We start from the raw sequence: 26,377 nt of genomic DNA on the forward strand, positions 1-26,377 counted from the left end.
CAGGGAGAGCTGAGGGCACCTAAAGGGGCTCCAGGAGAGCTGGAGAGGGACTGGGGACAAGGGATGGAGGGACAGGACACAGGGAATGTCCCCTCAGTGACCCAGCATCACAGCCTGCCCACCTCAGCCATAAAACCAAGTGAGTTACACCAGTCCACGATCTCAAATGACAGGAATTATGAATAGTTCATTTTCCCAAACAGTTTGGGTTATTTGGAACATGCTGGAGTCATAAAACCAAAGGGAGGATCCCAAAGATACTGGATCCTATTTCCTCACCATGAAGGTCCAACACCCATCCCTCCAAATTCCCACGTCCCACCAAATTCCCTACCTGCAGCAGGAGACCCCCGGGGTTTGGTGTCCTCCAGGCTTCCTGTCCTTGCTGAAGGACAATCCATGGCTGATCTCCCAAAGTTCTGCCTCCAAGGGCTTCCTCTGACTTCATCTACAGGAGGCACTTTTGGAATTTGCTCCCTGGCATTGGAGAAGATTTTCATAGGAATTCTTTTGACACCTTTGCTGTTCACACCCTTGCTGCTTGTTGGGGTCAGAAGTGCAGAAGGCAAAGGTTCAGGGGGTTCCCCTCCTGCTCTGCTGCCCCCTGAACTGAGGACAGGCCCTGCAGCAGGAGCACCCTTGGTCCCTTCCCTGCCATTCCTGCCCTGCAGTGACAATCGTGTGGACTTGTCCCTTCCCTTGAGCCTTCTGCAGCCCCATCCTGGTGAGGTTTCCAGCCTGGAGCCATCCCCCAGGGATATTTTGGCACCCTCAGTGGATTCAGCCCCTGGGGCACTCCCCAGGGCCCCGTTCAGTTTGGGGTTTTCAGCATTGCTGGTGTGCTCAGAGCTTTCATCCTCGCTGTCCTCGATGGAGAAGCCCAGGTCGAAGGTCACAGAGAACAGATCCTGGCAGAAGTCGTGGGGATCATCCACTCCCGATGTTCCCATGGATTCCCTGCTCCAGGGCTGCTCCCTGCAGGCCTGCCTGGGGCTCACACAGAGCAATTCCCTGCCTGGCTCTGCCTCTGTCCCAGCTGGAGGCTCAGGGTCCATGTCCCCACCATCCTCATCCTCAAACAAAGGGAGACTCTGCTCCTCAGCAGGAACCTCGAGGGCAGCCTCTCCTGTGTCCCTGGGGGTGAAAGGCTCCTTTGTCAGGGGGTGGCCCATGCTGGGAGAGTTGTTTGGGATTTCAGGGAATTCCTCACTGTCAAACAGGCCATCCAAGCTGTCATTCCAGAGCTGCTCCTCTTCAACAGCAGCGGCCTTGGCAGGTGACACAGCTTTGGACAAACAGGGGCTTCTTGAGGCACAGGATTCCCTGGGAATTGTCACTTTGGGGTTTTCCAGCAGCAGCAGTGAAGGATCAGGTTTTGGGGACGCAGGGGAGATGCTGTCCTGCAGTGCCTCTGAGGGACCATCGGGGAGAAATTTTGGGGAAGGGGATCTTGTCCCTTCATCTCTCAAGGTGCTCTCCAAAGCCTGCAGCTCATCCCCAGAGGGAGGGGACTGTGACAGAAGCCTTTGCACCTGGGAAAATGTTTGTTCCAGCCCCGGGGGCTCCTGGGGTGGTGCCAGGAGTGTGAAGGAATCCCTGCAGGATTCGGGGAGATAAAACAGCTCCGAGGCCACGGGGGATGTCTCATACCCTGAATCCCCGTGGATTCTCCCACGGGATTTACCTGCAGGGCTGGTTTCCTGTGCTGCTGGGCTGGCAGGGCTTGCAGGGCTGTCACTGTTGTCACACAGGTCAATAAAGGCATTTAAATCAAATGTCACCTCCAGCCCCTCGTCCTTGTCACTGCCCAGGTCGGAGTGTCCAAGCCTTGCTCCTGAGGAAGAGGCTGAAGGATCCTGGGGCAACTCAGGCACTTCCTCACTGAGCCCAGGAGCCCTTTTGGCAGCCCTGGGTTTGGTGATTTTAAAGGTGCTGAAGAAGTCGCTCCCATTATCCCCCGATTCAGGTGGGAATGGTTCTGGTTTTGGTTTTGCCAGGTCTTTCCGAGCTCTCTGCCTCCAGCGGGGGTTGGCCATGGGCAGATGCCTTTTGTTCCCTGCAATATTCACATCTTCCATTCGGAGGTGAGGCTGGAGCTCCTGCTCATAGCTGCAGTCTCCCTGGGGACACAGGGCACTGGTTACCACAGACACACCCAGGGCTGCTCACAGCCAGGTTTAAAACGAAGCTTTTGTTCTCCTGAAGAACTTCCCACAGACTCTGAAATAATTTTTCATGGGTGTCTATAAATTTTTGCTGTTCAAAAGGCAAGCAGCTCTGTTAAACACACACTGGGGAAAAGCACAGTGGACCTGGACAGGTAGAATCTGAACAGAACAATTATTTTTTGGCAGTTCAGGCAGAGGAATCCCCAGACTCCTTAATCCCTGAAGTTACACGAGGTACCGTTACAGAGGGTGAGAAAAATGACTTTTACAATCAGACTGGCTTGTCTGAAGGTATTTCAGGAAGCAGGACCCAAAGCCACCTCCCAGGAATTCGAAGATTGGTCCCTAACAGGGCTGGGGATCCTCTCTGGTTGCAGCAGGCCAAGCAAACTGTGCACAATTAACATTAATTAATTTTGTCATTAAAATTGATTAATTTTGTCATTAATCACCATCATCGTTTCAACACCAATTTCACACGGACGCTGATGCTTAAACCATTCATTTGTAAAGACACCCAAAAAAATCCAAGTCTGGATTTTTTAAACTAAAGATCTCCAAGGATATCCCCAGACTACATCAGCTGCCTCGGGAGAAGGCTTAACAAAAACAGTGAGGAAAAGAATTGTCACAAGAGGATTAAAGGATGATTTTCATCTGGCAGGTTTTAAATAATTCCTTTTCCTCAAGCCTGCTCAGAACACAGACTCGAGACATGGAATTCTTTGTCTGAAATCCAAGAGGAACAACAAACCTGGTTCCAATCCAGTGCCCAGGTGTCACCTGAGCAGGGGAGCACTGGGGTGACAGTGACAGGGCTGGTAAAGCTCTGCTTGGATTTATCTCGGCAACAACTGCCCCTTGCACAACAACTCAATGCAGGCATTTCAGCATTACACAAACAAGACAGAAATTAAAGGGATTAAGGATTAATTAGCTGCCAAACCACTGAACAGTGAAACAGGAGGAGAAGCTGCCCCTGCCCACCCCACACAGTTCTGAGAGTGCAGAGCTGAGCAGGCTCGGCCCAATATTGTCCTGCCACCCAAAATGAACTGAAATGCAACCCCAAAACCTACAAACCCAATCAAACTACAGCCCCCAAACCTAAAACTAACCAAGCTTCAAACTCCACAAACTCAAAACCAATCAAATTACAATCCCCAAAGCTCACAAACCCTAAACCCATCAAACTACAAACCCCAAACTCATCAAACTACAAACCCCAAACTCATCAAACTACAAACCTCAAATCTATAAATCCCAAACTCATCAAACTACAAACCCCAAATCTACAAACCCCAAACCCATCAAACTATAAACTTCAAACCTATAAATCACAAACCACAACTTCCAAAACTTACAAACCCAAAATTAACCACAGTACAAACCCCATGACCAACAAACCAAAAATTAACCAAAGTACAAACCCAAAACCTAGAAACCCAAACTAAATCAAACTACAACCTCCAAAACCTCCAAACCCAAAACTCAAACTAGAAACCCCAAAACCTTCAAGCTCCAACTACAACCCCCAAACTCAATCAAAATACAACCCCCACAACCTGCAAACCCAAAATTAATCAAAGTACAGCCCCCAAAACCTACAAACCCAAAACAAAATTACAACCCCTAAACCCTACAAACCAAATCAAACTACAACTCCCAAAATCTACAAACCCAATCACGATGCAACCTCCAAAACCTCCAAACCCAAAACTCAAACTACAACCCTCAAACTCAATCCAAATACATCCCCCCAAAACCTGCAAACCCAAAATTAATCAAAGTACATCCTCCAAATTCTACAACCCCTAAACCCTACAAACCCAAACTACAACTCCCAAAATCTACAAATCCCAAACCCAATCACAATGCAACTTCCAAAACCTCAAACTACAAACCCCAAAACCTCCAAACCCAAAACCCTACAAACCCTACAAACCCAAACCCAATCAAACTACAACTCCCAAAATTTACAAACCCAAACCTCAAACTAAACCCCCAAATCCAATCAAAATACAACCCCCAAAACCTACAAATCCAAACCCACTCAAATAGAAGCCCTAAAACCTCCAAACCCCAAACTAACCAAGTTTCCCAGAGCAGCTGTGGCTGCCCCTGGATCCCTGGAATGTGCAAGGTTGGACATTGGGGTTGGAGCAGCCTGGGACAGTGGCAGGGCTGGGAATGGGATGGGATTTGAGGTCCCTTTAACCCAAACCACTTTGGGATTGTGGGGTTCTCCCACAGGCAGCAGGATCACGAGGAATTTTGTCAGGAATGTCCCCAGGTCCCTGCACACCCCCCTGAGTGCCCCACTGGAGGCTGGCAGTGCCAGGAACAGCCCAGCAGCCAAATTTAGCATCGAGGCCAGAGCTCAGTGACCTGATTGGGGCTCAGGGTTGTGTAACTGCTCCAGTTGCCAGGATCAAACACTCCAAACATTTTCTCCTGACCAAAATTCTGTGTCCCAGCCACGGAGTTCAGTGCTCAGGCACTGCAAGGGCACATTTGGAATTAGCACATTTTGGCCTGAACGTGCACAACTTGTGGAACCTTAAATTACCTGCTCAGCTTTCCTCTAACCCACAGAGTTCCAGGGTGTACCAGCTCCTCAGAAAATAGGTCAGGAGCAGGAAAACAGCATCAATCTGAGATTATTGTACTCAATCAATGACCCTGCCTGGAGTCACTGATTCATTTAAAAAAAAAAACCAAAACAAAACAAAATATATTTTAGCATAGAAAATAGGAATAGAAAAGTAAACTTGGCATATTAAAATTTTTATTTTTAGTATGTAAAATATACTCATTCTGTTAATGGGTAATTACATGTTAATGGGTAATTCTGTGTAATTATACCCATTCTGTTTTCTAGTTTTTAAATTTAAGGCATCAAGTACCAAAATTAGAATTACCCCCTCTCTCTTCATAAGCTGCTTTGGATGCACATTTTCTAACAAGATTCATCTGCCTGATGAAACCCTGGTGATGTTGCTGTTTGAAAATCGAAGATAAATCTGTGGACAACTACAATGTGGATTTTTAACAATTCAAACTCCTTTCACTGGAATCCTGAGTGAAACCATGCAGAATTTTCCCTTTTGGGGTGTTCTGGCTGAGCAGATGCTGCTCCTCAAACTCTCCCTCTCCTCCAGGCTTTGGAACAGCTTGAAGCTCTTTCCAACCCAAACCTTTCTGTGATTCCAGGAATTTTTTTCTGATCATCTTTTCCGTGTTTTGCCAAAATTGCTGTTTTGCTGCAGCACCAGTGATCAGAGCCCAAAGCTCTCCCAGTTGTGCTGCCCTCCCTGAGCTCAGAAATAACATTTACTCATTTACTCATCACCTCTTCCAGGAACTGCTTCATGTTCTGTTCCAGAATACACTTCAGGGGAAGAAGCACTGTCAAAAACTTGGTTTTGGAGGTTTAAGTGTATTACATGAGATGATCTTGAAAAATTTATTTAGTTGAGTCATGGAAGAAGCCTGAGGGACACAGAAACCCCAATTTCCTTCTACCAAACTGAGAGAATTCTCTCCCTAATGGCATCACATTATTGATGGATCTGCTCACTCTGGTGGGTTTTGATTTCTGCCACCCAATAAAAAAAGCCAAAGATCCCCCTCACCAAAAAAAAAAAAAAAAAAGATGATGACAAAATCCAGAGTATTTACCCTGGCAAATATGGGAAGAGGATCAATAAAAGGTTGAGGAGATGAATGTTCAAGAACATCAGGAAATAAATCAGCTGAGGCTGCCCCTGGATCCCTGGCAGTGCCCAAGGCCAGGTTGGACATTGGGGACAGTGGGAGGTGTCCCTGCCATGGCAGGGGTGGGATTTAGGGTCCCTCCCACCCAAACCATTCCAGGATTCCATACCAACAATCCCATTTATTGAGATAATAATAATAATAATAATAATAATAATAATAATAATAATAATAATAATAATAATAATAATAATAATAATAATAATAATAAATGCCCTGTCCCCTGCTTGGATGTCCCTGCCCTTTGTGTTTAGCACTGGCAGAGCTGGAAGCTGAGGGCATTGGATTCATGGAATGGGTGGGGTGGGAAGCACCTGCAGGACCATCCAGCCCCCACTCCCAAATCACTGGGACTCCTCTGTTCTCACTGGGAGCACAACCCCAGCACCAGGAAAAGCACCAAGCACCTGCAATTCCAGGTCTCACTTAATGTTTGCACTCAAATAATTTGGCAACAAGGTCAGGAGAAGCAATTCAAAGGAATTTCTTTAATTGGAGAGCTGAGATTTTGGGGCTCCCTGGCACCTCACCCTCCAAAACCATCCCAAACCCTTCCACCTTCTCTGGAACCAGAAGTTTTGACAAATCTCAGAAGAGGATTTTAATCAGAGAGAATTTAGTGGAAATGAGGCTCTAAAAAACCCAGATAAAACCATTTCATTGTCCTTACTTGAACCATTTTTAACTTTGCATTCAGGGTCTCCTGAGTAAAAAGGTCCAGCTGGATGAAAACACCAAAATTTCCCCCCAAAACAAACCTGATTTAAAACTCCTAAAGCTTGGGGAGCCTTTTCAGGGATTCCAGAGTGTCCTGGGAACGTTTTCCCTGCTGGCAGGGAGTTCATCCCCTGAGGCAGCCCCAGCCAGATAAAAAATCACTGATTTATCATAGCCAGATAAAAAAAATCACTGATTTATCATAGCCAGATAAAAAATCACTGATTTATCACAGCTAATTCAGAGCCAGAGGTTCCAGGGTCATCCCAGGGGTAGGAGATGTTTCCTTCTCAAGGTGTTTGCAGTCAGAGGGTGAAAAACTGAGACAATCCCAAAGATTTGGGGATTTATTTTGTTTTTCTTGTGATAAGCTGTGAGTTCCCACTGCCAGCTTGGGAAGATACAGAGTGACCCTCCAACATTGGAAGGGGAGAAATGAAAAGGGGAAAAATGAAAATGGTCATTAAAATGAAGCATTCCTCATCTCCTAAAGAAAAATAAAACCCTGGCACTTCCCTCTTCCCTGAGAAACCTGGACAAATATCACCCTCACTAAAAGGATTACTCTGCCCTGCCTTATTTCCAAACAGCACAGCTTGAATTGCAAAAAAAAAAAAAAAAAAAATGTTTCAAAGAGATTGAATTATTTTGCAGAAGGACAACCTGATTTGAAGAATCCCCCTGGGAATAAATCCCCCCATCTGCCCCACACTGTTGCTGTAGCAATAAAGCCCCTGGGGCATTAAAGGCTTTGCTGGATCTGCCTTTTCCAGGGGTCACATTTGGGGCTTCTGTGACTTGTAAATTTTCTTTTGAATGGGACAACTTCTTCTCTAAGATTTAAAGAAATATAATTTTTGGCTAGCTATTTTCACTTCATCTATTAAAAAAACAACAAACCTTTAAATTGACTTTTTTAAAGTTATTATACAAAATACAGATTTCTGGAATCACTGAATGAGTACAAGGAAAGGAAAGCCACACATCAGTGAATTTCTTCTCTAAGAGAAAACATCCAAAAAAGCCACACAAATGCCTCTTGTGCTGGCTTGTATTAAGTCATGACAAATCTCTGAATGAAATTCTGCCCAAGAAATAATTAAGCAGAAATTTCCACATCATTTGGTTATTCACAGTAAAATAATGATGTGCCTGATTCTATGTTTGAACCCCCAGTAAAAAAATCATCAATAAAACTGAGGTTTGAGGTTCCCTCTCTCAGGTATTTAAGGAAAGAGCTTTGACCTGTATTGGTGTTAAACCTCTCTGTTAATTAAGCACCATAAATGAACATCAGCCAGATGAGCTGGGTGTAATCAGCCATGGAATATTTATAGCAGAACCTGGGAGCACATCCATGCAAACCCTTCCACCAGAAAATCATGGAATGGTTTGGGTTGGGAAAGGACCAAAAATCCCCCCCATTCCCAGCCCTGCCATGGCAGGGACACCTCCCAGTGTCCCAATGTCCAACCTGGCCTTGGGCACTGCCAGGGATCCAGGGGCAGCCACAGCAAATCTGGGAATTCCAGCCCAGCCAGGAATTCCCAATTCCCAACATCCCATCCATCCCTGCCCTCTGGCACTGGGAGCCATTCCCTGGGTCCTGTCCCTCCATCCCTTGTCCCCAGTCCCTCTCCAGCTCTCCTGGAGCCCCTTTAGGTGCCCTCAGCTCTCCCTGGATCCTTCTCCTCTCCAGGGGAACATTTTGAATTGCAGTGGGAACATCCCCTGCCTTGGGAACACTGCCAGGGCCTCTCAGGGAAGGCAGGGATGACCCCAGGGGATGCCAATGGAGCTGTCAGACACACAAAGCTGCATCCTCCCTTTCTCTGGAACACTTCTGGTGTCCCTGGACTGGCACCAGTTGTTTCAGGAACCTCTGAAGTTTAAACCCCCGGTGTCAGTGCTCACTGCAGCCCTGGCAGTGCTTTGTTTGTCCCTGGCAGGTCCCAAAGGCTGAGTGCTGGCCCTTGTGTCCCCTCCTGTGCTCCTGGGGACACTCTGGGCACACCAGGGACACCCTGGGAGGGAGGATTCCTCCCCTCAGTGAGGGAGCTCCAACACCTGCACCTGTGACTGGGTCACAGCCAGCTGGAACTCCCACCCTGGGGCACCAGGGGAGCTCAGGCTGCAGAAAAGGAGGCTCCTTCTAATTCCTGAACCATTCCTGCCATCCCTCCCAGGGCTCAGGGACTCCCAGAGCAGTCAGCAATGTCTGTGCTGGGATGGAGAAGCTTTGCTGAGCTCCAGCCTCCCCTTCCTCACCCTCGGAGCACAACGACAATGTGTCCATTCTCCTCCTTGATTAGTCCTGCTATTAGTCAGGAGAGTCTGGCAGCTTAGCAACAGCTTCTGATGACCTAAAAACACTTCCACGTGCTGGAAGGCAACATTTGGGGAGCTGAGCTGGAGGGAAAATAATGTGGGGAACCACTGAAGCCTCCATGCACCTTTACACACACCCCTTGTGCCTTCCAGAAGGATTTCTGCATTCATCCCTGTCAGAAAACAAAATCCCCATCTCCCCAGCAGTTCCTATCCATGTTTGCTTGCCCCAGCTCCTCTTATCCCTTAATTCTTAGGAACAATTCACTTTTTAGTTCAAAAAAACAGAACATAAATCCCCTATAACATGTCATGTGTTCCTGCATGGCTTTTGTGGGATGCTTTTGATGTACACACAATCCCAAACTTTTCCCAGTTCCTGGAACAGCTCTGATCCCTCTTGGTGGCTTTGCTCCTTGCCATTTGTATTTAATGTCATTCTGTCACAAATTGATACTGGGATCCATTAAAACAAGACTGGAGTTTTTTTCCTATGTAGGGAAACACATTTTTAAACAGTTTCTGTGGAAAAGTTTAGGAATCACAGCATAGCAGTGGGGGAGACTTTGAAACAAAATCCAATACACATAATTAATTTCACAATTACCGGGATTTAAAAAAAAAAAAAAAATCATTATTTTTAAACGGTTCTAACTGTGCATTACCTGCTGGTGCCTCATCAGCTCCATCATTTGCATGGCACCGATGAAGAGGTGACAACGATCCGAGTGATCCACCAGGGATGTGGGCAGGGGCTGATTCTGCCAAATGCTCCACTCAGACAAGGAGAGCTCCCGAGCTGCCCCCTCCTGGGGCCTCTGCAGGGCAAACTGGGATGGAAAGGGGGATTTTCAGCAAGGAATTGGTTAGCAAAACTTCTCAATAAATGCAGAGAAGGATTTAAACATTATCATACAGGTTTAAGTCTCGTCTAAAATAAAAACATCAAGAGCAACCTGGGCTGGGGGGAGGTGCCCAGGGTAGGGGGTGGAATGAGATGGGTTTAAGATCCCTTTAAACCTAAAATCCTGGGATTTTGTGAGTACAGCATCCTGCATGGAATTCTTAAAACCAGGAGCAGAACTGGATGGATACTGAGTCCTCCTAATGCATTTTTAATTTACAGACCCAACCTCAAAGACCCATTGCAAACATCCAATTTCTAAATTCTTCACCTCAAAAACCCACATGTACATCTCAAAAAGGCATTTTTATAACAGACATCCTTCAAATCCAGAGTTAACTCTGCTATTTCCAGCACCCTTCAGGCCTTGTGTCCATGGAAACATTGCATGGAACTCACTGGTGTTTCTTCCAGGTTCTCTAAGGTTTCAAACTGAACTCGAGGCAATACTGGTTCCTTTATCCCATCACTTTCCTTAATCCTGTAGAGTCTGTCCCATATTTCAAACTCCTCAGGTGACAAGGACCAGCTCTCGTGGGAGTGGCCTGTGGGGGGAAAAACAACACCAGGAAAACATTAGCTGCTGTAGGAAAAGGGATGCACAGAATAAAAGAACTGGGTGTGGTACCAGGCACAAAAATAAAAATCTTCTCTGAGCCACAACCAAAACCATCTGAAACCAGGGACAAGCATCCAAAGATGGTTAATGTTTTATATGGATTAATATCATTAAACAGCTGGTTTTTTGGAGGGCATCATATAAACATAGACAGAGACAGATGTAAATCACTATCCCAAATAATGCCCTGGGTGGGAAGTGATTCCAAAGAATCAGAGTTGAGGATGTGATTGTTTTCAGGCCAGATGTGTGAAGCTGGAAGAAGAACAATGAAGATAATTTGCCAGTGTCAGTGCAGACAGGATTTGGGGTGAATCTTTTGGGAATTAATGCCACAGAAGAGGAACCAGCCTGGATCTCTGAATCCTCTCAAGTTCCAGCTCCAGGGGCTGTGTGTGCACAGAGCAAACCCTAAATCCAGAGTCCTGCTCAGGAAAACCTGGAAAAATGAACCAGCACTGAGACTTTCAGGCCACCACTAAAAAATCCCAGAAGATCAACACTGTTGTGAATTATTTCTGCCTCCAGTGTAGGAGATGTCACATTCCTGAAGGGATGACAGCCAGGCCAAGGAGCTGGCAGAGGAGGAAAAAAGAGACCTGAAGGAAATGAGGAACAATTCTTAGAGAAGCATTTGGAATAATGGAATGTTGAGTGGGAAGGGACACACAGGGATCACAGGATCAGAAAAACAGGATCAGGAATATCCTGAGTGGGAAAGGACACACAGGGATGACAGGGTCAGGAATATCCTGAGTGGGAAGGGACACACAGGGATGACAGGGTCAGGAATATCCTGAATGGGAAGGGACACACAGGGATCACAGGGTCAGGAATATCCTGAGTGGGAATGGACACACAGGGATCACAGGATCAGGAATATCCTGAGTGGGAAGGGACACACAGGGATCAAAGGATCAGGAATATCCTGAGTGGGAAGGGACCCACAAAGACCCTCCAGCCCAGCCCCTGTCCCAGCCCAGAGCCCCCAGCAATCCCAGCCTGGGGGCTGTGTCCAAAGGCAGCCTCAGGGCTGTGCCCACTCCCTGTTCCTGAGGATGTGTTGCCATGCAGCCCCAGCAGAGAACAACAATGATTCAGTGCTGTGTTCCCTGGGACAGGGACAAGATGATCCAGTGATACCAGCCCAGGTGATCCATGGTGTAACCCTGGCAGGCAGGGAGCCCTGGAGCAGCTGGCCCAGTTTGGGAACAGAGGATTCCCAGAGCCCAGAACATTCCCCAGACACAAAGAAAGAGGGACCTGGACAAGCAGGAGTGCTGCCACCAGAGATTGGGAGTCCAGGGAGAACATTGCCATCCTCAGGGAGGCTGATGAGGCTGTTTGGGGCCAGGGTGGGAATCTCCACATCCTGCAGTCGTGGCACAGCCTCTCCCCTCCATGGGAAGTGGCTGGTGCTGTCCCACAGGAAATGATCCTCCAGGACACAGCCCTGGCCACCCTGGGGACCCTGTCCTGGCCACCCTGGGGACCCTGTCCTGGCCACCCTGTGTTCCCAGAGCCCCAGCCCAGGGGAGCTGCTCTCACACGTGGCTCACACAGAAGGCTCTGGGTAATTCCAGCCTTGCAGTGCTGCTCCCACAGCAGCAACACTCCCAGCATTATCATTTTCTTTATGCCCTCCCTGCTCGTTTCTCTTGTCTAGGACAGACCAACAAATGCTCCAAAATGATTATTTTCATTCCATGTTGTGTTCTGATTGTTTTCCAGCAGCTGTGTCTGTTGAATCAAAAATAGGAAGTTTCCCAAGGCTTTGAGTTTCTTCTTTCAAGCAGTTGCTGTTGGTCTTTACAGAAAGAACTACCAAGGAGATAAAGCATGAAAATTCCCAGGTATTTACAAAAAAGCAGCTCTTTTTTCCTATCTTAGGATTGTGTTCAGTTTCCTGAGTAGTCCCATCCCATTGAACTGCACCAGCTAAAAAGCCTCAAAGAGAATTTTCCTAATTTTCCTCCAAGAGAGTCTGCACAACTCATAAATATCCTACCCTTGATTTGCTGATTTCTCCTTTTCCTCACATCAAAATCCTTCATTTCTGTTTTATTGTCATTTACAATAATGCCCAGAGCAGCTGTGGCTGCCCCTGGATCCCTGGCAGTATCCAAGGCCTTGGAGCAGCCTGGGACAGGGGAAGGTGTCCCTGCCCCTGGGAACTTTCAAGTCCCTCTGATGCCTTTAGTTTCCAGTGTTCCTGTTCTCCTTGGATGTGCTTTTCTGCTGTGCTGGGGTGATGAAGACAAACCAGTCCTGTTCCAGTTCAGAACTCAAGGACAGTTTCTCCAAACTTCAGGCCCTGAGCACAAACTCTGTGGAAAGGTGGAGGGTGGGTTCATGCAAATGAACCAGAACCTATCAAAGTGTGAGATTTTGTGACCAACCCCCTCCTTTCCTTCCATCCTGGAGCCATCCAGGCAGGGGCCACCACTGTGCCACTGACATTGCCATGAGGTGGCTTTTGTTGGCCTCACAATAAATCCCCATTTTATTCTCCTGAACTCTGTGTCTGTTCCAGCTCCTCAAGGCATCACCTCCAACCCAATCCAGTCTGGGATTTTGGGATTCTGTGATGAACATTTGCCTCCTCTGTCTGCAGCTGGAGTTTTCTGACCTTCAGTGAGTGAGTCCACGGAGAAAGATGAGCACGGGATGAAGAAGGAAAAGCCCTGAGCTGACAGAGTGACCCTGCAGAGCCCCAAGCCCCCAGGAGAGAGGGCTGCAATAATCCTCTTACCAGTGACACAGGCAGAGAGAGCAGATTTGTGCTGCAGGGAACTGCATCTCCTCCCTTTGGAAAGCATCCCCGAGCTGCTTGGCTCGTGTTTTTCAGCAGTGATAAACATTTTATGCACTTTGGGATTGATGCCTTCTGGAACCATCCGTGGGCTGTGCTGGTAGAAACGAAGGGTTTTGTTCCCTGAAATGGCTTTGTTGATGCTCCTTTTGTTACACTGGCTTTGGTTGTAGGTCTGAAAGAGAAGGTGAATAGAAAAAAAAAAATCATCTGCTGATTGATTGTTCTTTCACAGCTTTTGAACCAAATTAAAAGAAGGCCTCGGTGTCTGCGGGGTTTCTCATTATTTTCTGTTCCCTCAGCGAGGCGTTGTTCGGTTTGGGGTTTTTTAATGGACCAGAAGCAGGCACAGCACTGCAGAGTGAGAAAGGAGCACAGCCCTTGCCTGGGGGAAGTGACAATCTGCCACTGATACAGGGATGATGTCAATTAGATTACATCAGAAACAGGGAAAGGAGCTCAAGCAAAAGAAAAAAAAAAAAAAGGCCTAAGATGATTTGTTGATGTCATGAGTGCTCTGAGTCCTTTTAATTACACTCCATTTTATTGTGCAATGGAGAAACCACTGGGGAAAGTGAGGAGAGAAACTGCAGCTCCCTCTGGGACTGCTGTGGCCCAAGGAGGTTTTGAGCTGTGCCCCTGTGACACCCTGAGTGCTCCGAGTGTCACAGGGGGCAGCTGGCCCTGCCAGAGATGATTCCAGGGAGCACACGAGATGTTAAAACTGGATAAAACTGGAAGAGGCTCATGGCCAGCTCTGATAAACCCCTCAGGCATGCCAAGAAATTAATTCTTCACCCTAGAACAGTCAAACCCCAGTGTTTTTATGGCAGAAAAATGTGGTGTGACCCAATTAGCAGTGGCAGAGTTGTGACTTTGGTGGCTTTTACCTCCCCTGGGATGAGCAGCTCCAGGGGACATCCCAAACCCCATCCCCAGCCCCAGGGGACATCCCCAGCCCCAGGGGACATCCCAAACCCCATCCCAGCAGCTCCAGGGGCCTGGGACACCTGCAGAGGCTGACCTGGGAACACGTGGGAGCCATGGAATAAACACTGAGCTCACAGAAAAGAAATTCCTGCACACCCTGCACTGAGCCCTTTGTCCCAGTACATCTTCAAAAGCTTTGTGATTGACTTGAAGTGGTTTGATTATAAACAATCCCAAAACTAAACCAAGCAAAACAAACAAACAAACAAAAAAAAATCCCAAAACTAAAACAAAGGTAAAAAACCAAAACCACAAAAAAACCTCCAAACAAATTCCCATAAATTAATGGATGGACATGAATTATTTAGCTGCAAATTAAGTGATGGGGAAGAACCTCCACATTGAGTCTCTTTCCAGTTCTGCTAAAATTTAAAAACCCCAACTACAACCCCAAAAAACACCCTCAAGAAAAACCAAACAAACCACCCAAGACAATATTGGTTTGCAATTAAACTTATTTCCTGACCTTAAAATAAAAATAAAAAAAACCAAAACATTATGTACAATGTTCTACTTGGGGAGAGGTTCTGCTTCAAAGATATCTGAGAAAATCGGGACAACACAGTAATCCAACTACTTAAGGGAAGCTCCAAGGAATTTAAGGGACTATTTTATATCCCATTACAGAGCAGAGCTTTCAATAGTAACCACCAGCCCAAGTAAGCAGCATGAAAAAATATCTATTTACAAGCTCCACTCAGGTTTAGCATTTCTAACTCTCATCCCTTCAAAGGGGAAACTTTTTGCCCCCTCAGGGAGGATTCTTTGCAGTCTCATTCAGAATTAAATCCCTGCCACCTACAAACCCCAACCACAGCTACAGCATGGACTGCAATAAATGAAATAACACCAAGAGTCTGAAATTTTCGGGTTTACAATTGATTTACACAGATCTTGGATGCATTGATTTGCACTTCCTTTCACTGGTGATGGCAGCAGGGATTGCCCAGCTTGTCCTGCCCAAATTCTGCCCAAATTCTGCCCAAATTCTGCCCAAGGATGAGCCCGGGCCCTGCAGGGCTGTGGTGGGATCCCCCAGCACATTCCCAGTGGCACTGTCCCCCCCGAGGGACATTCTGTACTCAGAGATGATTCATTATTCTGTGCCTGAGTGCTGGGCTGCAGGAACCCAGCCAAAGTGGATTTGCACCTAAGCTGATCTCCTCATCCTCACACGCAAGAGCGCGGCCACCAAAGCCAGCTCTGAGCGTCACCAGTAAGCACCAGTCTGAGGGGCCAGTGTCACCAGCAGCACTGCCAGTGTCCCCTCCCAGCCCCACACCCTCCTCTGCAGCCTTGGAAAACCCCGGGAGTCTCTGGGTTTCATTTGGTGACATGGCAGGCTGGGAGAGCTGGGAATGTTCCCCTGGAGAGGAGAAGGATCCAGGGAGAGCTGAGGGCACCTAAAGGGGCTCCAGGAGAGCTGGAGAGGGACTGGGGACAAGGGATGGAGGGACAGGACACAGGGAATGGCTCCCAGTGCCAGAGGGCAGGGATGGATGGGATGTTGGGAATTGGGAATTCCTGGCTGGGCTGGAATTCCCAGATTTGCTGTGGCTGCCCCTGGATCCCTGGAATGTCCAAGGCCAGGTTGGACATTGGGACAGTGGGAGGTGTCCCTGCCATGGCAGGGCTGGTTCTGGGGGGGGATCTTTCAGGTCCCATCCAACCCAAGCCATTCCAGGGCTCTGTGCTGGAGTTTCCTGTAAATGTGAATGAGGAGGCTGAGCAGAGACTCAGGGACAGGACTCACCAAGGACAGAACCTTGGGAAAGGCTGGAGCTGGGCCAGGGGAGGTTTAGGTTGGATTTCAGGGAAAGGCTCTTCCCTCATCCAGAGGATGCCAGGCACTGCCCAGGCTCTCCAGGGAACAGCCCCGAGGCTCAGAGCTCCAGGAGAGTTTGGACACCAGGATGGGATTGTTGGGGTGTCTGTGCAGAGCTGGGGTGACCCCTGACTCCCTGACTCCCTGATTGCCAGCCCCCCTCACCCTCTTGTCACAGCCCTGGGCCAGGGAATGTTTAGGTAGGAGATCAGGGAAAGGTTCTTGCCCCAGAGGGTGCTGGGCACTGCCCAGGCTCTCCAGGGAATGGTGACATTCCTGAGGCTGCCAGAGATCCAGGAGAGTTTGTACATCAGGATGGGATTGTTGGGGTGTCTGTGCAGGAGCAGCAGAGCTGAGATGACCCCTGAGGGCCAGCCCATCCCTGATTCCCTGAATCCCAGCCCCTCTCACCCTCTCCTCACAGCCCTGGGCCAGGGGATGTTTAGGTTGGATATCAGGAAAGGTTCTTGCCCCAGAGGATGCTGGGCACTGCCCAGGCTCCCCAGGGAATGGGAACAACCCCGAGGCTCAGAGTTCCAGGATAGTTTGGACACCAGAATGGGATAGTTGGGGTGTCTGTGCAGCGCTGGGGTGACCCCTGACTCCCTGACTCCCTGAATCCCAGCCCCTCTCACCCTCTCCTCACGGCCCTGGGCCAGGATGAGCACGATGCGGCCGTGGCGCCGGCGGCCGGTGCGGCCCATGCGCTGCACCAGGCGCACGGGGCTGCGCTGGGCGTCGAAGCACACGATCAGATCCACCTCGCCGATGTCCAGCCCCTCCTCGCCCACGCACGTGGACACCAGAGTGTTGTAGCCACCCTCCCGGAACCTCCTCACCACCTGCAGGGACAGCGGGAATGGCAGTGAGCAGCTCGGCCAGGAGAAATGATCTGTATCCTAAAACAAGTGATTTATATCCTAAAACAACTGTTTTGTATCCCAAAACAAGAGATCTGTACCCTAAAACAACTTATTTGTATCCTAAAACAAGTGATCTGTACCCTAAAACATCTCATTTGTATCCCAAAACAAGTGATCTGTACCCTAAAACAACTGATTTGTATCCTAAAACAAGTGATCTGTATCCCAAAACAAGTGATCTGTATCCTAAACCAAGTGATCTGTACCCTAAAGCAACTTATTTGTACTCTAAAACAATTTATTTGTATCCTAAAACAAGACGTTTGTATCTTAAAAAAGCGAAATTTTATCTTTTTAAACGTCCCAGCTGGTACCTTGTGATCAAACACCACACCCCAGTGTGATCAACATCAGCATTTCAAGTCTTTAACTCTAAAATAAAGGGGGAAAAGCACTGTTGGGATGGATAGGAATTTGACAGGAAGGTGTCACAGATGTGTGTGTGTAACACAAAGATCTTTGAATGGAGAATCTGAAGAAGGAATAGAAATGAAAGCAAATTTTGATATAGAAGAAAAGAATTGCTGAGCCAGTCTGACTGGATAATTAAGAAGGCAAAGGCTGTGTTAGTACGTGAGCTGGAAGAGGATTTTATAACTCTGAGAAAAGGATAAATCCACCTCAAACAAAAGATGTTTTTACCCAGCAAAAAGATTTTCAGACAAACAAGAAAGCCAATGTTGCAAGTAGAGAAAAGATCTCAGAATTTTCCACTGCAAGAAAACTGCTGTGGGCTGGGCTCTTGTCACCCACAACCTATGAACTGCTGTATCCTATGGACACAATAAACAGCATTTTATAAATTACTGTGTCACCTGGATACAATAAACAGCATTTTAAATAATGAAGAAATTGCTGTATCACCTGGATACAATAAATAACATTTTAAAGAGCCATCTGGAGTCCCACATCCCTTGTTTTGGCTCTTATAAAGCACAATTTATTCTGACCCCAACCATGGTATTCTTGTAAAACTGATCCTTCCAACTAAGCAATTAAGTATTTCAGGGCTTGTCTTTTATTTTTAGCTTTGCTAGATCAGAATTTTATCTGTTTTATTAGATCTTATTTTATCTGTTTTATTAGTTCTTATCTTTCCTACCTAGAAGAAAAAAAAAATTCCCACAGCACGAATTGGCACATTTCCCCAGGTGTTTGACATCGAAATTCAGCAGTTGTTAATGTAAATATACTGATCTTATCGATCAGCTATTGATCAATAAGATCAATATATTGATTTTACTGATCTAAATATATTGAACTTACTGATCTCTTTTGCTCAGTGAGCACAATTTTGGATACTCTGGAAACCACAACGATTTACTAACGACACTTCAAGCTCGGCCCTTGCCACACAACCCACACTGCTGGATTTATGGACACAATTAATGTTGTTTATCACTGGCTCCTAGCCCAAATCCCCTCTCTGCTCACCTCCAGCTGCTCCTTCTGGGTGAAGCCTTTGGTGGCTTTCCCTGAGGAGTGTCCCACGAAGGTCATGGCGCGCACGGCCGGGCTGAGCCGCGCCAGCATCTCGGCGATTTCCTGCACGCTGTCCCGGAACGAGGAGAAGATCATCACCCTCGTGTCCCCAGCTGAGCTGCCACTCCTGTCTGCACCTGCTGCATTTCAAAGTGGCAGGTTTTAATAGAATGATCAGTAAATAAAGGATGGGGTAATCACCCACCCCCTCCCTACAAGTTACACAGATCTCGTCGCATTTAATGGGGAGAGAAAATGGGCAGAGGGTGCTTCAGGATCCACCTCCCAGGAAAATTCCTCTTGGGATCAAAGCAGGCTCTAATTTTGGAGGATGTGAGAATGAGAATGTCTTTATGTGAGGTGCTGTTACTGAAGTCACTTTGAACAGCTGGGGTTGGATGGGAAGTGTTTTGGAATGAAGTTCACAATGCTCTTGTTTCCATTTCTCCAGTTTAGGATCCTCAGGACAGCACAACCAGAATCCCACAATCCCAGACTGGTTTGGGTTAAAGGGACCTTAAATCCCATCTCATTCCCACCCCTGCCATGGCAGGGACACCTCCCACTGTCCCAATGTCCAACCTGGCCTTGGGCACTGCCAGGGATCCAGGGGCAGCCACAGCAAATCTGGGAATTCCAGCCCAGCCAGGAATTCTCAATTCCTGGGAATTCCAGGGATCCAGGGGCAGCCACAGCTTCCCTGGGCAATGAATGGAACAGAAAGGGCTGATGGCTTTGGGCATGACCTCCCTCCCTTTCCATCTCAAATGTTGGGATTTGAAAGTGGAGGCAAAAGGAGGGAGGGAGGTTGGAAGGACAGAAAGAACTCTGAATGGGAAGGGGAAAAAAAGGAGTGAATTGTATTAAATGGATTGGGATTTATCCTAAAGTTACAAACTCAGAACTGGGAAACAAAGCTGCCCACTAGAAAGCATCAGTCATTTCAAAGGTTTGCTGAGAACATTGCATCCAAGTGAGAAAAAAAAAAATCACAAAAAAAAAAGAGGGAAGAGCACATCCGAAATTATCTTCACAAAGATCCAAACAGGCAACATAAAAAGTGAACAAGATGCAAAACAAATATTGTTATTACTCATGTAATCATTCCAAAGGCTGCAATCAAGAAGCTGAAAAATCCCAGAATCAAAGAGATCTGAATGATGTCTTCATCAAGGTGAAAAACAATGAGAGACAGGGGAATGTAACTGAAGGGTTTGAACTTCAAATTGATGCCTCCGAGTTGTTAATTCTTATCCTCAGGCTGCATATCAGAACTTTTATCCTTAAATGTGTTCATGGAACTCTGCAGGAAAGACTGGCAGCAAAACTGGGACAGGACCAGCAGGAAATGTGGCAGCCTCAGGAATGAGCTCCCTATCCCTGATTTACTCAGCTTTTAGAGCAGTTTATACAAATTAATAATGAGAATTTATATTTCTTATAGAAATCTTCTGGTGAAGTTGTTCTTCCTTGTTTCCATTCCCAGGTTTTCCTCTCAGTTGTTGGTACTCACCAGAACATCTCTCTTTCCAGGATTTGAAGTGTTCTACTACAATTTCCTCCAATTTCTTTAATTTTGGATGGCTGTAGACAAACTCCTTTTTCTTATCCAACGCTAGAAAGGAAATAAAATAATGAAAGATGCAAATAAACCTGCAAAAAGCAGGAAGGTTCAGTGAACTTCATTCCTTCCCACTTTGAGTCAGACCCAAACCCTGATACTGGCTCTAAATGAAGCAATAAACATTTGTTAAATGCAGTTTTTGAGAAAGTGCTGTTACTTTTGTTAGAGTCACACTGGAAAAGACTTAAAGTGAAAGAGTTGTATTTTAACCTTCACTTTAGAACAAATTAAAAACTTCAAACATAGAGAACTTGACTGGAAGTAGCAAAAACCACTGAGGGAAGAGAGAGAGGGAAAGGGAGACAGAATATTGGGAATTCAATCTGGAATAAAGAGCAGCAGCCAGTGCAGCACAACTTTTAAACAGGAATATTCTGTACCTAAGAGGGGAAAATCCTGACCTGTCGTGCTCTTGCAAACACCTCCATTCTCAGGAGTCACAGCAGTGTGTGAGAACATGTCCTGGAGCTGCAGGTAGAGTTTCATGAAGTCCTCATTGCGACCCAGCTCGTTTTTGGTGCGGGATAAACCTTGGGAGAGAGGTGGAACAGCTCAGGATGCCACTCTAACACGAAGGGAACAAAACACCAAATCCATCTGCAAACCCCTCCTTCTTTAAGTTGCTTTGTACACCAAACCAACCACAGAGGCAGGAAAACGAAAGGAGCAGAGTGGAGGTGACAGGGAGGAGGTTCCTGAGGACTTTTCACCTTTGGATCCATCCATGATTCCCCACAGGTAGATGAACAAGGAGCGGATTCCCATCTGCAGCAGCAGCTCGTAGCCGTGGTACAGACTGATGCAAAGGGCAAAGTCTCCTTCTATGATGCCTTGATGGATTCCCTGGGGGATAAAAGTACACTCAGAATGAATGAAGAAGTGGCTGAGGAGCAGGAATGCCACTGCAATTCCTGCCCTAAAGCACAGTGACACCTGAGGAGCAGAGCAAAGCCCAAAGTGAAGGCCGGGGAGAAGTTTGGCCATGAGAGCCCTCAGGGGACAGAGAGCACCACGCTCAGTGAGGCCAATCCTCCAAAATATTCTCCAAAACACATCTGTTATCTCCCCAAATCAGACTCTGACAGCTGAACAGCATCTGGGAGAACCAGGGATTTCTGGCACATGCAACCCAGGCTATGGAATTAAGTCAGGAAAGTTGCCTTGTTGAAGTGAAGATTTCCCATTGCTCTTTTTGAGGCACACTGACTTGTTTTTAGGCAATTTTCTTTAAGTTGAGAGAATTTGACCATTCCATGAGGGTTTACCAAAAAACAGGAGCAGGAATTTACCTTTGAGGGGAAAAGGAAAACTTGGCTGTCAGTGATTACAACAAAAATTCTCAAAGCAATTTCACTTCAATGGACTTCTTGATCTTTTCCTTAACTCTTCTATAGTGGCATCCAGAAACGTGGAACAATTAGGAATATTTTATAGATTTCATAAATGATCTTAAAGATCCCTTCCATCCCAAACTGTGCTGTGATTCTATGATATTTTATTCCATGGCTAAAAACAGAAATCTACTTAAAATGTCTCAGGAAATAATGCAACAATGGATTATTCCTATTTATTCCCCTACTTTAATAGCATGAAATAAATGAAGAACTTACAGCATGTTGTGCAGAGGGATTCTTCCTGTACTGATCCCTTGCCAGGATGATCTGGTACTTGGTCAGGTTTGGAATATCCCTCCTGGATAAAACTCCCACCTTAATCAGGCGTCCAGCAAAAGCTTCCAGCACCTGCAACCAAAACCCAGCACAGGTGAGAGAGGAGGGGGGGAAGTTTGAACCCTTTAAAATTATTTTATTTTTATAGATCCTACACAACAGAACACGAGCAGCTCATTGGTTTTATTTGAGAGAGAGGATTTTTCCAAGTGAGCTGTGCTGAATTCTGAGGTGCTCTGCCTCGGTTCTCCATCATCTGGATGTTTTTAGGTTTATTCCCAAAATTTCACTTGGAAAAGGCTCTCAGGCACGGGGGGGAGGGGATGGGAGCTGGGACACACGAGCAGTGTGGAGTCTGGAAATCAAAGGTGTCTCTGAATTCTTCAGAGATAAATCAAAGTAGGAGAATTAAATTAAAACCTTGAAATAAACTCGAGTGTATTAAGCCACTCACACATAAAGTAGAAGCCTAAGTTTTGCAATAATAAGTAAAGAAATAAGTTTAAGTAATTAAAAATATGTTTTAAGTATTTTGAAAAGTAAAAGTTTAAATGCCAGTGTAAAAGTCCAATTTCTAGTAAAAACTAAAAACTATAGTACTAAATATTACTATTAAAAACAAGTTTCCATAAAGGCTCCAAGGACATAGTTTTAAACATAATCAAACTATAATAAAAAATATTCCTTATATTTTTGAAATAAAACAAAATAAAGCATATGCATAGTTCACATGTAACCCAGCATGCTAAATATTAAAATTCTAATAAATTAAGAAAAAATAGTTGGAAACCGTGTTTTTAACTTATTAAGTAATTTGTGTATAAAAACTTATGCATTTAAAAAAAAAAATTCATTTTTGCTCTCTCGCTTTTCTTCTCTCCTCACCACCATCACCCCAAAAAAAAAAAAAAAAATAAAAGCTGCCACAACACCACCAGTCCACCCAGGACCTCGACAAAAACAACTTCTAATTCAAACTTTACCCCAAAAATTTTTAGCAGAAACTTTGACACTAATAACTCTTTACCTTTCAAAACTAATGTACCTTTACAATAAACAACTGTGTAACAAATAATAACCACTCGATTCTTTAAAAAAAAAAAAACCAAACCAAACCAAACAACCAGAAGAGAATTTGTTTTCAGCCATCACATGTACCTGCTTTCCACCTGGCTGCAGCAAGGACAATAACCTGCACTAATTCACCTTAATCTTGTTTTTTTCCCTCTTTGTTTCCCCAGCCTTAGGTGGTCAGGATTTTTTCCACAGACTTAAGTTTGGCCTGAGCATTAACTCTGCAATAATTGCAGTAATCAGATTTGTCCTACAAACACTCTTTACAATCCATTGGGTCCCAAAAACATCCCAGGGCACGAGAATGTGGAATCTCCAAAATGTGAAGTTTTTGAGTTTTCTGTGCTTCCAGGCACAAACCCCCTGAAAAAACACTGCTCTGGAGCTGAAACCTTAGAAAAAGCTTAGAAATATTAATAATGAGTTAAAATCACAAATATGTAGTAAGTTAAATGTGTGTGTTTTCACAAAGTATTGCATTTTAAATTTGAAAGTTTTATAGTATAATAGTGGTTATAAAACCAAATAAAAAATTTTAAGTAGTGTCTTTCTCTTTATTCATCTTCTTCTTCATGAAACTTAAGTAGGAACCTTTTAGTTAGTCAATCAAAAGTCACTCTAAAGGTTGTAGAAATCTATTATTAGGTCAAAAAAATTAATAATATAAGTGTTAAACTTCTATTAATATATTTAACTTTAAAAAGCCTTAAAGCAGCCTCAGCTGTGGCCATTTTCCCCACTTCTAGCAAAGAGCTGGAGTTGCTGTCACACTTTCTGTAATTTTTAATAAAATATAATAAACATCCAAGCCAGAACATGAAAATCACCTTTCTAATAATAATAGCTCTAAAAGAAATCAAACAAAATGAAAGACAAACCATTAATGAGAGGTGCAAAGCCCAGCTTACAGCCCCACAAAGAACAGGTTTCACCAAAGCTGCCACAGTTTTCCATTCACATTGTGTTTCCCAAATTCTCCAGGCACTCCTGGAGCTGCCTTGCCCTATAGTGTAACAAATATTTAATCTCTTTATTGTCCCCTCAGCCCAGTGAAAAGCATCCAACTAAAGCAAGAAAAGCTGAATTCAGGTTTGCAGCACTGATGCCAGCAGGCCTGGAGCTGGTGGGGAGGAGATGTCCTGGCAGGTAAAGAATGACAAGAGTGGAAACTCAGGTTGTTTTTGTCCCATCTGTGACTCCAGGAATTCTCCTGTGCTGGGTTCCCACATCCTGTCAGGATTCACCAAAATCTTAACAAGCACAAGCTGCTCCTGGCTTGGCACTGCAGGGACAGCTCACTTTAACTTCTGTCTGCTTGCTTTGATTTGTGGGACACATCTTGAAAAAGTGAGAAAATTCCAGCCTGAAAAATATTCCAGCTCTGTTCCCAGCCCATGAGCTGCTCCAGCTCAAGGCCAGGGTGATAATTTGGTCACAATAAAAAGGAATTAATACCAAAATCAAACCCCTGTTGTGGTGTGTCCCCAGGCCCTGGCCATGGGGTGTCTTCTCTCTGAACCAATCTCCTTTTCTCTGCTCTGGGAGTTGCAGTCCTGCTATAAAACCAAGTGTGTTCCTGAATAAACTTGGCTCTTTCTTCCTGTCATAAAAAACAACCATGGAGCTGTGCATCTTATTTCCCCTGCACTTAAAGGGTTAAAACCCCTTTCCACAGCTACATGGATTATTCCTATACTTTTGTTTATAATTTAGTTTCTAATATCGTTTATTTATCGGTTCTATTATCTTCTTACTCTGTGTGCAGAACCTGTGGGGCATTAAAATGAAAACAGAATCACAGAATGGAATGGTTTGGGTTGGGAGGGACCTCAAATCCCATCCAGTGCCACCCCAGCCATGGCAGGGACACCTCCCACTGTCCCAATGTCCAACCTGGCCTTGGGCACTGCCAGGGATCCAGGGGCAGCCACAGCAAATCTGGGAATTCCAGCCCAGCCTCAAATTCCTTCCCAATATCTAATCTAAAATCCTAAAGAACCGAGTGGGAATAATTGCCATCATCAACGACAGCACCATTAATCCCCTAAGGAACCAAAAATGCCAGGAGAAATTGGGAAGGGTGAAGGGGAAGTTGTGGCAGCCCCAGCCGAGCCGTGCTGGGGAATTTCCACCGTGCCCATCCATAGAGGTCACAGCACACTGCAGGATAAGCAGCTTAGAGCAGATAAAGGGAAATCACAGACATGGAGCCACAATTCTGAGAGCTCTGGGGCATTTTGGGGCTGCTCCTCTCCCCTGGGAGGGTGGGGAGGGGCTGGGATGAAATTCCCAGATTTGCTGTGGCTGCCCCTGGATCCCTGGCAGTGCCCAAGGCCAGGCTGGATATTGGGCTTGGATCACCCTGGGACAGTGGGAGGTGTCCCTGCCGTGGCACTGGGTGGGATTTAGGGTCTCTCCCAGCCCAAACCATTCCATGACCATTCCTTGGTCCCATGGGATGGGAGCCAACCCCTCCCTGTCCCCTGGGTCAGCCCAGCTGTGGGCACAGGGCACCCAAAGGGCTCCAAGGCTTCCCAAGCCCTGCCCAGCTCTCCCTTATCCCCAGGGAAAGCAAGGCAGCACACTCCATCCCCAGGCATTCCTTCTAATTAAGGCTCAGGGATTAATTAAGCCAAATAAACCATTAACACCTCTAACACCACCAACAAGCAAACACCAACTGGAAGCTACAGCAGTGCCAGGAATTTCTGGGGGAAAAAGGAGAAATCAAATGTTGTTTTCTTAAAATACAGCCAAAACCATCCACCAAGCCACTGGGAAGGCTGAATGCACAAGGAATTCATTTCTCATATTAGTGAGAACAAAATTAAAAATGCAGTTTAGTTTTAAGGGTTTAAAATTCAACACTTGGATGTTTTATCACAGAGTTTGTTACTGTTCTGTTGTTTTTCAATCCGGGCTGTACCTGATAAGTCCCTTCAAAAGGACAAAGATGTCTGTGCCAGCTCACAGGAACAGGTATTTACCAAATAAACCCAAATGCTGACCATGAAGGAAGAATTCAGTGCTTTTTATTTGAATGGATACCACGGGAACAGCTCATTACCTTCCCATCAAACCCCAAACAATTGGGCATGAGCACACTTGAAATGCTGAAGATGAAGCTTAAACTATGTCTCAAGTAGTGGAAATGGAGTCAGGCTTTTCAAAAATGTTCCTCTTGAAAAGAAATTAATGTTTTCATTAAAAAGTAATGGCCACTAAATCTGATATTGCAGCACTGGTTTATGATTTCCTATACTTGTTGCAGAGCTTTTTTTTTTTTTTTTATCTAAAAAGCAATTTCCATTACCTGTACTTTTCTGTTTCATCCCTTGACCTAGTTTCTAACATACAAGAAAATGATATTGTCCCTGTTTGCTCAAGGTACACCCCTGTCTGATTTAATCACCTTCAAAACAAAGCTGGTGCTGTTATGAAAGACAGCAGGATCCAGTCACCTG

General features: G+C 45.8%; 1 protein-coding gene across 1 annotated transcript in view; it reads right to left on the minus strand.

Annotated features, from left to right (window-relative positions):
• The window catches only part of FANCM (FA complementation group M), a 55,699-nt gene that overhangs the window by 9,896 nt on the left and 19,426 nt on the right, over positions 1–26,377 (minus strand). The window contains exons 5-14 of the mRNA XM_088166466.1: positions 21,780–21,911; positions 20,880–21,012; positions 20,571–20,699; positions 20,059–20,160; positions 18,498–18,685; positions 16,776–16,982; positions 13,266–13,500; positions 10,294–10,439; positions 9,656–9,820; positions 335–2,120 (exon numbers count right to left, since the gene is read on the minus strand). Coding sequence (XP_088022592.1) covers positions 335–2,120; positions 9,656–9,820; positions 10,294–10,439; positions 13,266–13,500; positions 16,776–16,982; positions 18,498–18,685; positions 20,059–20,160; positions 20,571–20,699; positions 20,880–21,012; positions 21,780–21,911 — 3,223 coding nt within the window. The remainder of the gene's footprint in view (positions 1–334; positions 2,121–9,655; positions 9,821–10,293; positions 10,440–13,265; positions 13,501–16,775; positions 16,983–18,497; positions 18,686–20,058; positions 20,161–20,570; positions 20,700–20,879; positions 21,013–21,779; positions 21,912–26,377) is intronic.

Source organism: Sturnus vulgaris, chromosome 6, assembly GCF_052056855.1.
Source record: "Sturnus vulgaris isolate bStuVul1 chromosome 6, bStuVul1.hap1, whole genome shotgun sequence".
NCBI lineage: Eukaryota > Metazoa > Chordata > Aves > Passeriformes > Sturnidae > Sturnus > Sturnus vulgaris.